Genomic DNA, 15535 nt, shown 5'->3' with positions numbered 1-15535 from the left:
AACTTCCCTGGTATAGCTAGAAATTTAGACATCCAGATACAAGAAGGTCATCAAACACCTGGAAGATTCATGACAAATAGGACATCACCAAGGCACATAGTCATCAGTCTGGCCAAAGTCAAACTGAAGGAGAAAAATCCTGCAAGCTGTGACATGAAAGCATCAAATAACTTCCAAAGAAAACCCATCAGACTACTAGCAGACTTCTCAGCAGAAATCTTACAAGGCAGAAGGGATTCGGGTCCCATTTTTAATCTTCCTAAATGGAATAACTGCCAGCCAAGAATTGTGTGTCTTGCAAAACTAGTTTCATATATGAAGGAGAAATAAAGTCTTTCCCAGATAAGCAAACACTAAGAGAATTTGTCACCACTAGACCTGCCTTATAAGAAATGCTTAAAAGTGCTCCATATATGGAACAGAACATTTGATACCCACCAATGTAAAAACACCCCAAAGTTAAAATACACAGCTCTTATAAAACAGTAACACAAGAGAGAAAACAAAGCAACTAGGTAACAATCAACATGACAAGAGTATTTCACATATCAATATTAACACTGAATGTAAATGTTCAAAATGCCCTCACTTAAATGATATGGATCGGCAGAATGGATAGGGGAAAAGAACCCACCATCCAGATATATACTGTCTCCAAATAACCCATTTAACTTGCAAAGAGTCTCATAGACTCAAAGTAAACAAATGGAAAAATATATTCCACACAAATAGAAAGCAGGGATAGGTATTCTTATATCAGGTAAAATAGACTTTAAATCAAAAATGGTACAAAAAGACAATTATATCATGACAAAGAGGTCAATTTAACAAGAAGATATAACAATCCTGCATATAATAATATATGCACCTAACTCAGGAACTCTCAGATTCATAAAACAAATTCTGCTAGAAAATAAAAAAAAAAAAGAAACCCAAAATCAAAAGCAACCCAGGACACCTCTTACTGGAACATACACAAAGGAAAGGACATATACCAAACCTATTACAACAGTGTGGAGTGTGGAGTGATGAATGAGATGAATGGAACTAAGTACATCAAAATTTAAGTTCTTGCAGAGAACAGGACTGAAGGGATGCTCTCTTCGTCCAGAGCCTCTGAGTCCAGTTTCACCATATAATGGCTCACTGCATCAAGGCTCACCTGAGTGTTTCAGAAAGAACTTCAAAACATGATAAAGATAAAATAACCATTTCTAAAGACAACTTATCACATATGAGAATGTATACCTATCACAGAAAAGGTATAGAGAATATTTTACTCCCACATTGGATGGCTTTTGATACTATCTAATGGAAGGCTATATTCTTCCTTCTTTTGACATATCCTGTTACTTAGAAGTAGCAGGGTTGCTTTCCAAGAAGTAAATCTAAAAGCCTTCTTCACTATGAGTTATACATAAGCATCAAAAACATTTTGTGACCATGTAGAATTTTTTAATTGAGGTGAAATTCCCATAATGTAAAATTAGCCATTTTAAAGTGTACAATTTAGTTAACATTAAGTTCATAATGCTGTGCAACCATCACCTCTCTCTAGCTGGAAACATTTTCACACTCCCCAAGACCCATTAAGCAGTCACTGCCCACGTACCTCACCTTTCAACTTTTAGATTTCTGTGCACTCCGTTTACCTTACATGGGATTTTATTTTAAAAGTTCTTCCCCATTTGTTCCTGCCAAACCAAATAAAATGAAATGCTCACTCAAGACTGACAAGTAAGTTCATCTTCCTCACTCTGAGGGCAAGAGGCAATTAAAATCCTCCCTGTGTCCCCACAGAACCCCTTTGATCAGGCAAAAATTGGGCACCTGCTTTAGTTTCCTGAGGCTGCCCAGGAAAAGACCACAAACTGCATGGCTTGAACATGGTGTTCTGTGTCTTCCTATTGTCTTCCATCTGTGTCTGTCTCTGTGACCAAATTTCTCCTTTTTATAAGGACACTAGTCATTGGATTACGGCCCAACCTAATGGCTTGATTACCTAACTTGATTACCTCTATAAAGACCCTATCTCCAAATCAGATCAGATTCTGAAGTATTCTGGGTTAGGACTTCAACATCTTGGGGGACACAAGTCAACACTTAATATTACCATATGAATTTCTACAGTTCTTCAAAGGCCAGAGTGATCAATAACCACAGCAATTTCAAGACTAACAGGCTCCCAGCGTAGGATGGCTTGTTCAAAGAAACTATTAATTCTCCATATTCTTCTGATCTATTTCTGTTATTCACATTCATTTTAGAATTTCTCTTCCAAATTTTTTCTGGTTCTTTCTCCTTTTCTTAGTTTTCTTCACTGTTCTAGTTCTACTACATGTTCTTATTCCATCAGTGATTTATTAATTTTCTCTTTTCAATCTTGAGTGGTCTTTTTAGAATTATAAAATTTACTGTGAACATTCTGACCGTCTCCACATGCATATGAAGTTAAAGTGAATGTTCACTCTGACACTTCCCTGTACACCCATTCCCCACCTCCACACTCATATTAATTGAAGTGCATCAAATGTTAATGGTCATGCCTAGTCCGACTCCCACAACTCTCTTTCCACAGACTGAGCACCAGGAGCATGATGCTTTTTATCTCACTTGTTCATTAAATGTAACACACAACAACTGAAATAAGAGTGTGAAAAGTGTTTTAGCTCAATCATAAACTGAATATTCTGGAAAGCACACAGAACTAAGTTCCTAAAACTTTTACTGAATTAAAAATGGGTGATAAAACAAGTTTAGGTTAATATATTGCACGTGTTCTCATGTGTTTTTCCTATACTAGATAGTAGGCTCCCTCCCTGTCTCAGCCACCCATGTGTCCCACAGTGTGACCACAACACAGCAAGTGATCATGGAAATGTTCGATGGGTGTCTCAGGAGACTCGCCCATCACAGCTGCAAATTCATAGTTGTTCCTTGCACTTAGTACATAAATGAAAACTATATGGAATGGGCTGGAAGTTGACAAAACAAACCCTAGGGTGGTGTCTTTTATCTATGGAAAATATATCACTTCTGCTTTGGGAAAAACTGGGGCCCAGGTCCCCGGGCCTGGAAAGAAGAACCTTTTGATGAGAGCCAAGATGTTTCTAGAGGGATTTCTCCAACTCTCTTGAACCCAGGGACTCAGGTACAATCACAGCTACAGTACGTGTAGCCTTCCAGAGACAGGATGGAGGGTGGAATCTTCAAGAGTCCACTCTCCCTCCCAAAGAACAGAAACTTCTGCACTCTGCCCTGGGAAAACAAAAACATAAACATAGTGTTCCTAACTCATCAAGAATTCCATTCATTATATGTGCATAAAGCACAACAAAAATGGTGCATGCCCACTACAAAAATGTGAAGTACATGTGGTCTTTTAAAAGGCTATAAGGCTCAAAGTGAGGAAGTGATTATTTTATATTTTTCACACAATACATGTTTTAACCTAACATTATCTCACGTAGCTTGAAAACTAACTCAAAGAAAATCCCACAGGAAAATGAGCACATTCAATGCCAGCACCAAAGGAATGAGTCTATGCTAGTTAACTGTGAAACCCACATGAACCTGCATGAATACATCCTGATTCACCTGTTAAAACACTAGGCCCTTTATTTTGTAGCAAAACTTCACACAAGCATTTATAAGATCGATGAGATGCCTCTCTGATTTCCTGGGTTTATCGTGAATTTACCTTAGCTGTGTTTTATTTTGCTTGTTTTAGCTATAACCCAATCCCTAGAAAACTGGTTGGGGACTTCAAAATGTCTCTCTACACAGGATTAAAGAACTTGAGAAACACCAGAAGTAAAAATTGAGACTCACCTGAGAAGACCAAACAAGGTGATCACCATGCTGTCAGAAAACAAACAAATAGAATGGAATCAGAAAAAAAGTGAGGGTGGCTGGGCATTTAAAACCACATTAATAGGTGTTTTGTTTTGTTCTGCTTTGAATAAAAACCAAGGCCTTAAACAGTTTTAAGTGGTGCACATTTTAATGTGACCATCCATATGTGGATTCTTCTATCCTTAAAAATAAAATAGAAGATAAGTCTCATGGGAGGATATTCTCTGTATTCTAATTTCTTATAAGTTCAATGATCTCATGACTCAAGCTTTCATATTTCTCACAAAGAATGACCCTCCTAATGGATTCCCTCCCAGAGATGTCTGGAACAAAGAAAATTTCCAAGAAATGTTAGAGGAACTGCCCTTGTTGTTGAACTCTCCTGACTCAGGACAGCAGTGAATATATGTAAAAAACAGGGCTGAGAACCTTTACCTCTCAAATATCCCCCTCCTAAAAATCAAAACTGATGAAAACTGTAACAGGCTTACAGGGAAGTCTGAAAGAGTTTGTGAAGACATTTATTTTTTGCTCTTATAGTCTATGTCTCTGTCTCCTCCATATTTTAATAATGCTGAGATGGCTTTCCAGTGTAAACCAAGGAGATACCTGACACTGAAGATTTCTATAAATTCATAGAATAAATCCCAAGGTGGGTCAAATTCCAGTATGGCTCTTTACATGACAAGTAATGACCTGGTCACAGAAAGTTCTCTCAGAGTGATGATAATTATGCAGTAACTCTTCATTATGAATTCTCAGGTGGCACATGAGAATTTTTTTTTTCCAGACTGTCCTCAGTAGTTATATTCGGAATGTCTTTCCCCAGCACGAGTTCTCTGATGTTGATGCAAGTGGAATGCCCTCTGCATTTCTCTCTGATGTGAATCCTTCTGCTGTGAGTAAGGGCTAGGTGGTGGCTGAAGGCACCTTACATTCATTGCACTCACAGGGCTTCTCCCCAGTGTTGACTACTTGTGCATTTAATTAAGGAAGAGCTGACAAAAAATAAAAAGCTTCCTGACATTCTTAGCACTCAGAGGGTTTTTTCTCCAGTATGGGTCCCATCATAAGGGATGAAAGAGGAGCAGTAGTAAAGGCCTTTCTACATTCACTGCATCAATAGGCCTTCTCTCAAGTATGGACCCGCTGGTGCTGTAAGAGGTGTGACCTGCGTTTGAAGGCTTTGCCACACTCAATGCACTTGTAGGGCATCTCCCCAGTGTGGATGACAGAGTGCTGAATGAGGTATGTGCTCCGATGAAAGGCTTTCCCGCACTGGGTGCATTCATAGGGCTTCTCCCCAGTGTGAATCCGCTGATGCTGCATAAGCTCTGAGCTGCATCTGAAGGCCTTTCCACACTCCATGCAATCATAGGGCTTCTCTCCAGTGTGGATGATGTAGTGTTGAATTAGGTGTGCCCTATTGCTAAAGGCTTTATCACATTCTTTGCACTCAAAGGGTTTTTCTCCCGTGTGGGTCCTATTGTGGCGAATAAAAGTAGAGCGATGGGTGAAGGCCTTTCGACACTGACTGCACTCATAGGGCTTCTCTCCAGTGTGGATTGGATGGTGCTGCATGAGATAGGACCTGCGTTTGAAGGCCTTCCCACAATCAAGGCACTTGTATGGTTTCTCCCCGGTGTGTATGAGGTAGTGCCGAATGAGAGTCGAGCTCTGGCTAAAAGCTTTCCCACAGGCATTGCATTCATAGGGCCTCATTCCGGTGTGAACCCGCTGATGTCGTACAAGATACCACTTCCGGCTAAAACCTTTCCCACACTGCTTGCATTTGTGGGAGTTTGTCCCTACATGAATTGAGGTGTCTTTCCCTGTTTGCTGTGAGTCACATTGAAGGAGAACATCTCCTGGAGATATGTGCTCCAGTAACACCCTGGAGTGCAGACTATCTTCCGTCCCCAAACCTTCATCTTCAAGGCTCATTTTCTCGGGATGGGTCTCCTTGTGAGGGTCTGCCCTTGGCTTCACTTGACCTTTCTGCATTTCCAAAAGCCCTTCCTGATTCCTGGATTTCCCCAGTCTGGAGTCCCTTGAAGATCCCAGACTGAGGCTCCCCTGGACAAAGGCTCCCTCAAATAAGAATGGCAGACAAGTGGTTGGCTCTCTGGTCTGAAGTTGTGCTCTGTCACCTGAAGGAATCCAACACACAAAGGAGGAGACTTTCAGTGATACAATATAGCAGAAACAAACACTTCAGTGGTAAGAAAAGAATGAAAATAGAGGCTGAGGCGGGAGGATTGCTCGAGGTCAGGAGTTCGAGACCAGCCTGAGCAAGAGCAAGACCCCGTCTCTACTAAAAATAGAAAGAAATGATCTGGACAGCTAAAATTATATATATAGAAAAAAACTAGCCGCCCATGGTGGCACATGCCTGTAGTCCCAGCTACTCAGGAGGCTGAGGCAGAAGGATTGCTTAAGCCCAGGAGTTTGAGGTTGCTGTGAGCTTGACGCCATGGCACTCTAGCCCAGGCAACAGAGCGAGACTCTGTCTCAAAGGAAAAAAAAAAAAAAAAGAATGAAAATAGTACCTCTGACACTTGCTACATTTTTACATCTCTATAACCCAGGTTTCCAAATACTTTTCATGGTCCTTGTACCCTTGTCATCATTGAAGGGGAAATCTGGAGTACAGGCTGGACCAGGGGACAGAGGATCTGGAGTGGAGATGCCCCTCTTCACAGCCCAGAGTAGGGAAGGGAGGGCAGGGTTTTGATGACACTGTCTGAAGAGCATTTGCTCCAAGAATTGATGCCTTTTGGTGCTATGAGAGTACAGACAAGTGGTACCTAACAAGATTGGGAAGAAAAAGAGATAATGAAAGGCCTCCTAGAGGGAGTGTCCCATGAGTTGGGTCCTAATGGAGAAGCCAGAGCAGTTGCCAGATAAAGGAAATGGGCACTTGGGCAAAGGTGAGGGAGTAAAAATAGGCAGATTCACCCTTGGAGAGTACTTAAGAGTTATAGAAAAGGGCACCAGATGCCTGGTCAAGCCAACATGGAAGGTGTGATCAGAGTTAGAGGAAAAGAATGACGATCCCAGCACAAAAGTGATAGAGGGACACGTGAATAATTGGTACAAAAGGTCAAGCATGATAAGATTTGATAAGTTTCTGCTATATGAGGAGGCACATTGCTGGCAGCCAAGGGTGAAGGCACTGGAGACAGGATGACTGAGTCCAAACCCTGCTGCTATCAAATGGGCTGATACTGGAGGATGCCTTTCTCCACTAAGTCTCAAATTCTTTAATTAAGAGGCTAGGAGACTCAGTTTCTTAGGCCATCATGAGGATTAAATGAGAAAATACACAGTTCTTTATTTTGTTTCGTTTTGTTTTATTTTATTTTATTTTTTATTTTATTTTATTGAGACAGAATCTCACTCTGTCACTCTGGCTAGAGTTCAGTGGCATCATCACAGCTCACTGCAACCTCCAGCTCCTGGGCTCAAGCAATCCTCTTGCCTCAGGTTCCTGAGTAGCTGGGACTGCAGTTGCATGCCACTACACCTAGCTAATTTTTCTATTTTTTGTAAAGAAGGGATCTTGCTCCTGCTCAGGCTGGTCTCAAACTCCTGAGCTCATGTGATTCTCCTACCTTGGCCTCCCAGAGTGCTAGGATTACAGGCATGAACCACCATGCCAAGCCAAGAAAATGCACAGTTCTTGATGAAGAATAAGTGTTCACTAAATTGTAGGCCATTGTCATTATTATTTTCATTGTTGCACTGGGCAATTAGGATGACAGGAGTGACATCAGCAGGAACAAGTGCAGTGCTGTGGTCTGAGGGACATAACTACTGTGCCTCAAAAGTAAAGACATCACCACATGTTTTGAAGAACCTAGTGCAACAGTACTCTCAAGCCTGGCTTGTGAGGAAGGCAAATGGTATAGCTACTTTGGAAAAATATTTGGCAGTTTGACTTAAAGTTGAGTATAAACCTGCCTCATGATTCTGCTATTCCTCTCCTGGGTATATATACAACAGAAATGAGTGCTTGTATCCACTACATATGATGAAAAAGAATAATCATGGCAGCATTCTTCATAATCTCCAGAAAATATAAACAATGCAAATGTCAATCAATAGGAGAGTGGAGAAATACACCCTGATATTCTTACAAGATACTATGATACACAGTAGACAGGATGAACCAAGCTCATGGACACAATGATGATAAAAAGAAGAAATACACAAAAAACAAAATACTTCAGGGGTCCAATTAATCACATTCATGACCAAACAAAACTAATCCCTAGTGAGAGAGTCTAAATAGTGGCTGTCATTGTAGGAACATCTATTGACAAGGATGGGGCAAAGGAGCCTCCAAGATGCTGGAAATATGCTAATCCTTGACCTAGGTGGAGAATATTTCAGTTTATACATATGTAGAAATATAGCTGAATCCTTAAGATTTGTGCACATCATTATTATATATCTATATTGCATACATCATTATTATATATATATGTGTCAGATTTTTAAAAATTATTTTAAACAAAAAATATGGAAGTCAAGTGAATACATCTCTTCAAAAAATGAGACAACTCCAAGGAGCTTGGCTTTATAAGTAAACACAACTTACAGGCTACTGCAGATAAAAAGCATTTTGGGTTTGTTTTCCACAAATGTAAGCAACTTGAACACATTTTTATGTTGAGCATGGAAAGGATGAAGATACAGAGAAGGAAGAAAATAAATTAAAAAACAAGTTCCCTGAGAACACAGAAGGAATGGTATAGGCACTGGTGGAAAAATTGGCTATGGTTAGAGGTAAGATCTCCTCCACAGAGGATAAGGGAAGCCACAGGCGTGACACAGATGTAGATGAACCTTTAAGAGTTCAGGAGCAAGAAACATGTAAGTACACAGCCTTTATTTTTAACATGAAATTAATTATATGCTGGGACATCAGTTGCTAAGGAAGTAGTGAACAAATCTGAGTGGCTACAGAAGCCAGTGCAGGAAAGAGAACTGTCCAGAGGCATAGAGCGGATGTGGAGAGACCAGCTAGGAGCCTCTAGCACTGTTCAGGCAAGAGATGAGAAGAGCTCAGACTACGGTGTTGGTGGTGGAGCCAATGGAAGTGGTGATGATGGGCTCAGGAGACCAGGATGATGTAAAATGACCAGGACTAGGATGGATGGATGCTGGGTTTAATTTAGTTGGAGGAGCCCGGGAGCTGTCTGGGGTTGTTTCTAGCCTTCTAACCTGCTTGGACGGCAGGACATTCTTTGAACCAAGAGCTCAAGTTGCCTCAGAGACCCTTAAGTGGAGATGTGGGATCAAGGGCATGGGGAGGGAGGTGTTTGGAACACAAAGGGTTGGAGGTGGGGCTGGCCAAGTGGCCTGAGGAACCACAAGAGGGGAGAACCCATGACTCAGCAGTGATGTCAATCCACTAGGCGATGGGTCCAGCTACACTCATCAGCACAAATGTGGAGCAGAAAAAGCCAAATGTCACCTTGGTGTCTTTCAGGGAAGAGGGGCAGGAAAATATAGTACAAGGGGCTATTCTCACAGTCTGATGGTCAATCAGGATGGACGAATGGATGGAGAAGGCAGGAAATAGTGGGATCCATAGTATAGTGTGGATAGTAATATCAAGGGAGGAAAGGCTCCTTTTCTGAGTTCAGAAGGGAATGTGTGATATTACTTTTACTCATTACATTAATACTGTTACACTGATAATACTAACAGCTGACTTTTGTTGACACTATGGCCAGGCACTGACCTAGGCAGCACTGTACATTATCTCATTACATCCTCAGACAACTCAGTGACACAGAAATAATCACCACTCTGATGTATTTGAGTATAGCAGCCTGAGGTGATATAAACCAAACCCATTTGCGCTTCTCTTTGGGCACACAGCCAAACTATGTTTTGCCATCCTGAGCACCCAGGTATGGCCAAATGCCTAGTTCTTATCAAGAATTTGTGGTCATGGAGTATGTATGCAACTGGGTATGACTTGTCCCCTTCCTCTTGCTTCCCTTCTGCCAGCTGGACTATGTCAGAGCAACCTTTATTAAAGCTTCCCGTTCACATGTGAAGGCCCGTCTCTGAATAACTGTGTGATTCAGCACTCACCTGCTGATGCACACTGTACCCTGATGTGGGTCAGAAACTAGATGCCCAGAAGGTCACAACATGGACTTTCACACAGAAATTCAGAGGCAATGGCCCCCTTGCTTTCTGAAGGCTGCTATGACTCCACATGACCAGTAGATGGCTCCTACCTGCACAGGTGCGGTGGGAGAGGCCTCCCTTCACTGTCCACAGCTCCTGTCCATGCTCCAGCAGGTGGATCAGCTCTGGTTTGGGAACTCGATGCCCTGTTGATGGCAAAAGAAATAGGACAGGGGTGATCTGATGAGAAGAATGAAATCTCTCCATGTTGCCTGAGACTTCATGACAGGGGAGTATAACATAAATGACGCTCCTTCCAAAGTAAGCAAAATTCTGATCTAAGAACTGAAAACCAAGGGCATTGTTATAGAGTGAATTGTGTTCCCCCCAAAAGTCATACATTGAAGCCCTAACGCCCAATGTACTGTATCTAGGGAATCGGTCTTTAGGAGGTAGTTAAGATTAAATGAGGTCATCAGGGTGGAGCCCTAATCTGATGGGACCATGGCCTATCAGAAGAGAGATCTCTGCTCTGTCTTGTCTCTCCACCATGTGAGGTCACAGCAAGAAGGTGGCCATCTGCAAGCCAGGAAGAGAGTCCTCACCAAAGAATGAATTAGCTGGTACCTTAATCTTGGACTTCCCAGCCTCCAGAACTGTAAGGAAATAAATTCCTGTTGTTTAAGCCACGCAGTCTGTCGTATTTTGTTATGGCAGCCAAGTATTCTTGGACTACAACTGCTATAGAGCGTAGTGCTATCAATACCCACTGCCCTTGACCTCCATCTATGGAGGCCAACACTGTTCAGGTGCACACTGCTCTCATAGCCACGGGACATCACAAAGGGGAGCTCCTACCTCCAGAAGGCATTTTCGAATTAATCTAAATCATTGGTTCTCAAATATCCTGTGCTTCCGAACCACCTGAGCATTCCTGATTCCAACTCAAATGAAATGAAACAAAGTATCTTAGGGTGAGGCCTGAGCATCAGTATTTTTGAAATGTCCCCCCTCCCCGCAGAAGACTCTGATGCACAGAGAGGATTGAAAAACCACTGGTTGAAATAAATTGTTGAATGGCATCCCTGATCATCAGCAGTCTGAGGTAGGGAGGTGACCTAGGCTGGATTCTCCTTGTGAAGAGAAAGCCTTTATTCTGGACAGAAGGAGAGGGGTAAACATGAGGCCTTCTGCCCCAGTCATGGCTGCACCATCCTGTAAGGAACAGCCTGAGACAAGACAAAAGCCTGACCAGGGAGGAGGAGCAGAGAACCGTGACATCCATGATAGCACTGGGCTGCTGCATCCAATAAGCCCGAGCTAGTCACACCTCAGTTTCTCTTTAGGTGAGGTAGTGAATTTCCTTCCAGGTGAAGCAAGCTTGATCTGGTTTTCTACACAGCCAAACGCATTTCTCTAGATGGGGGGAGAATGAAACAGGAGGGTTTTGTATACAAGACCAATGACTGAGGCATAAGGACCCATAGAAATACTGACTAGCAGATTCTGATCCACAGCCCAGGATTCCTTCAGACATGTCTCAGTAATGTTCACCAATGTATGCTACATCCCTGGCTCTGAGCTCCAGGCCAGGGCTAGGGAAAGGGTGAATCAGACATTTCTTTGGCTCCACCAGGAGTTGAGCTCCCTGTCACTTTCACATGTTGGTTCTTCCACCTGGAACACTGTTCCCCTCCTCCACCTCCATCCATCCAGCTAACTCCCACTCAGCTTTCAAGTCTCAGCTCCACTGTTACTTCCTGAGATGCCATCTTTGAAGCACTGACAATAGATTATGACTCCCTGGTTATTTACTACTAAATTCCCCTCATTTTTCTTTCTACAATTCATTTCAGTTGTCTACAGACTGATGTCCACCTTTCCAACTAAACTCAGAGTGATAGATTTGCACAGCACACGCAATGTACCATCATTTCTAATAATTTTTCTTTAACCTGACTCATTTTTCCTAAATATTTTATTCTAAAAGGGAACCTTGTTTTGCTCTGGCAAATGAGAAAGTCAATTTCACTTCCTACAAATAGAAGGCTACCATCAAAATGCAACAACAAAATCAAAACAATGCTATTACGTCCTACCAAGCTCACATAGCCTGCTCAGAGCTGTGAGTTAGAGGCTCTTCCCTCTGTTGAAAAGAGAAATTAATCACACTGGGGGGTGGCCAGGTGAAATACTCAGCACGGATCTGAGTCTTTTTCATGACAAAAATTAGCACATTGGATAGAGAAGGTAAAAGGAATAGTTTTCTCAGAGTGTTGACCCATGCCATTTGAAGACATTCCTGTACACCCTCTAAAAACATCTCCTAGACCAATGGAGGATTGGGACCCAGCAACAGGAAACAAGTAATGATCATGCAGGCATCAGGGACCTTTTTTACAGAGATTATGTTGCTTGGTAAGATATCTCGGGGGCACTGATGACAAATGTCTCCTGGGGGACTGCCTCATTCCCTTTTCTCAGAATAGCTCATCACCCACAGCCGCTACTAACAGAGCTGTGAGGACAGCTCATCCCACCAGGCTGGACCAAGCAGATTCTTTCTTGCGAAATCTGGAATAAAGACTTCAGACTGAGGCCAGAGTATGCTGAGCACTGAAGTGAGGGCTTGTGTTTAGAAGGACTATGTTTCTACTGCAACAATCCCTGATGTAGACACAGGGAGACCACGCAGAGATGGGACCAGAAAACTACAGGAGCTGTGAGAAGGAAGACAGGCAGCTCCTGCGACCTTTCTGCCTAGCCAAGAATCAAGAGGGAGTCTAGAGTGCCCCCAGGGGTGAGAAGTGAGCCATTACCTAAAGACACCAGGAGCCCACAGGTCTCCAGCATCACCTCTCGGTACAGGGTCCTTTGGGCCAGGTCCAGCTGTCTCCACTCCTCTCGAGTGAAGGTCACAGCCACATCTTTGAAGGTCACCAATACCTGGAAAGTCAAACAGAAGTAGTGGTATTGACTTTGTGCTGTTGGATAGGATCAGAGCCTGTCACTCAGTTGCTGGTCAAGGTGCAGAGAGACCCAGGCATGAATCACCAAGGCCTCCCAAGGACCAAGCTCTGTGCTAGGCTCAAGGTGGAGGTAGACAATGCCTTTTGATATAATGCAATTGTGGCTGAGAGAAAAGCCTCCCATGGGGAAGCCACTGGAGATGACACAGACAAAAGCAATCCCGTGATAACTGTGGGAAACAGACAGTATGTGCTCTGGGATGTCAGAGGAATGGAGGAAAATAACTATAAGAATAATTCTAATCATGATTCACAGCAGCAGCAGCTGAACCCCACTGGTCCTCACTGTGTTCCTGCCTGGGCTGAAGACTTCATATGCTGTGGTGAAGGAAATAAAGGTCCCAGCTCTGGAGCCAGACCTCGGGGGTTTGAATGAGGCCTCTTGAATCTGACACTTGCCAGCTGTGTAACCGTGATGAGGATATCTCATTATTTCCCTAAGCCTCTATTTCCAAATCAAACAATAATTATTCCCATTTCACCAGGCAGTTCTGAGAACTGAACATGTTCACAAGGCAATCACTGTAGTGCCTAGCACATGTAAATACTTGATATGTTTTGCAACTTTTATTAATCTTCCCAAAGGCCCAGAGGTCAACGCCATCATCACTTCCATGTCATGTCACAGTCAGCAACCTGGGGCGCAGGCAGCTTTAGAACTCACCTAGTCTCACATTTAAGAAGTGGATGCAAGATTTGAACACTGAGTAAAAGACCTCACAAAGCTGCCAGAGGGAAGGCAGGGTGGGGGCAAGAAGTACTTTAGCTAGAACTAGAATAGCCAGGAAAAGACTATGCTACAGAGGCGACACTGATGCACAGGAAGGGTGTGGAGGGGCAACCCTGAAGAGATCTGAGGTCAGTGTCCTAGACAAAGGGAAATACAAAAGCAAAGGCTGAAACATGGGAAAGAGCTTGGCAAGTTTAGGACTCCTTAGTTGGATACACTGAGCAAGGGGAGAATAGAAAAGGAGGAAGCAAAGGTGGTCAAAAGGGTAGACCAAGCAGAGCCTTGCATGCCATCCCGAGGGTGGGGAGTGGATTTATTCTAAATGTGATGGGAGCCTCTGAAGGGGAGACCTGTACATTCATCAACCATTTATCAAATACAATAAAAATACTTAGCCAGGCTGTTCTAGGTCTTGGGAGAAAGCAGCAACAGGCACTCACATTCCGGTGCTGGAAAGAGATCCTAAATAAGCAACTAAAAACACGAGTAAGACAATGACAGATAGCCCTAAAGATTCAGAAGACAAGAAAATAGAGCAAGAAGACCAAAGAGATTACAGTCAACCTTAGATAGGTGACAGAGCAGGCCTCTTTAAGGCAGGGACACTGGAAGGAGTCTGAGGGACACCTAAGGATGAGAAATTTACAAATAACACAAGTCCTGACAGTGATCAGGGATATATTAGGAGTAATCAGAGTGACTGCTAGAGAATAACCCTTGGCTTCATGTGTTTACATCCAAAGGGATACCCCATTCCTGTACACTCTCACCACTGAATATTTTAATATTCACCTTTCATCTGTAACTGTCTTGGATAGGAAAATAGATTCACTACTGTCAGTTGTAACCCAGCTCCACTTGTCCTAAACTGAAAAACAGTTTCCTTGGCCTGCCTTGCCACCTTTTCTGCCCTAGCACAGCAACAATTACAAAAACACTACTCCCACCTCTCCCCACGGCAGCCCTTAGCTTTGTAGAGACAGTAAGCCAGGGAAGCCAAAGTGTCAGACACCTGCTGGAGTGAACCCCTAAAATCAGCACATACCCAGGTAGCATCTCCATGGAAACATCCTGAACAATGCTACCTAGACCGTGCTGGGCACTGAGAGGGCAAACATCACCCATATACCCTTTGTACTTCCCTTTACCCAGAGGAAAAAAATGTCAATATCCCTACTTTCTGCACGAGAAAACGAAGGCCAAGGGCTGCAAGTGGACTTGCTCAAGGTCACAGCCCCGGAAAGGAGCACTGCTGGACTCTGCAATGTCTGCGGACTGCGGGTCGTTTCACTCACACGGTGGTGGTGTCGAGGGGGCGGGGAGGTGTCCTGAAAGCCCCATTTCACCCTCCATTCCGCACCCCCTTGGTTGCCAAAAATGGGAGCTTCCCCATATACCCCTGGCCTGGATTCCGGACCATGGGCCGAGTGACCCCCATCCTAGGCTCCGAAAACCAACAGCGGGGACGTGGCAATGCGAAGGGCCACCGGGGGCGGGGCGGCCGTCCCGCACCTCGCGGGCCCGGGACCCTGAGGGCGCGCCCGAGCGGGTGGCCTGGGGCACCGTCCGCTCACCTGCGCCGCGTCCATCGCCGCCGCCATCGGCTGTGAGGAGAACCGGGCCGCCTGAGGCGATCTCCGCGGGCTCAGAAGCCTTTCTGGGTCCTACAACGCGGAGGTGGACCCCATCCTCATCAGGAGGTGCACCCCATCATCTCCACTCGCCTTCCCTTCTCCGACCGGGCGCGGACAGGCACGCCACGCCACAAACA

General features: G+C 43.8%; 1 protein-coding gene across 5 annotated transcripts in view; it reads right to left on the bottom strand.

Annotated features, from left to right (window-relative positions):
• Window positions 1-15535, bottom strand: part of ZNF550 (zinc finger protein 550) — a 33134-nt gene extending 17599 nt beyond the window's left edge. Inside the window, exons 1-6 of one of the 5 annotated variants that reach the window (XM_045532500.1) lie at window positions 15339-15535; window positions 12825-12951; window positions 10116-10211; window positions 4465-6005; window positions 3832-3861; window positions 722-3258 (exon numbers count right to left, since the gene is read on the bottom strand). In XM_045532500.1, coding sequence (XP_045388456.1) covers window positions 4990-6005; window positions 10116-10211; window positions 12825-12951; window positions 15339-15365 — 1266 coding nt within the window. In that variant the 5' untranslated portion in view covers window positions 15366-15535 and the 3' untranslated portion in view covers window positions 722-3258; window positions 3832-3861; window positions 4465-4989. Of the gene's footprint in view, window positions 1-721; window positions 3862-4464; window positions 6006-10115; window positions 10212-12824; window positions 12952-15338 lie in introns of those variants that run through there. The other 4 variants (XM_045532501.1, XM_045532502.1, XM_045532503.1 and 1 more) reach the window with 4 other exon arrangements.

Source organism: Lemur catta, chromosome 19 (assembly GCF_020740605.2).
Source record: "Lemur catta isolate mLemCat1 chromosome 19, mLemCat1.pri, whole genome shotgun sequence".
Taxonomy (NCBI): Eukaryota; Metazoa; Chordata; class Mammalia; order Primates; family Lemuridae; genus Lemur; species Lemur catta.
Note: the sequence above shows the minus strand (reverse complement) of the source record. Positions and strands in the feature narration are given on the sequence as shown.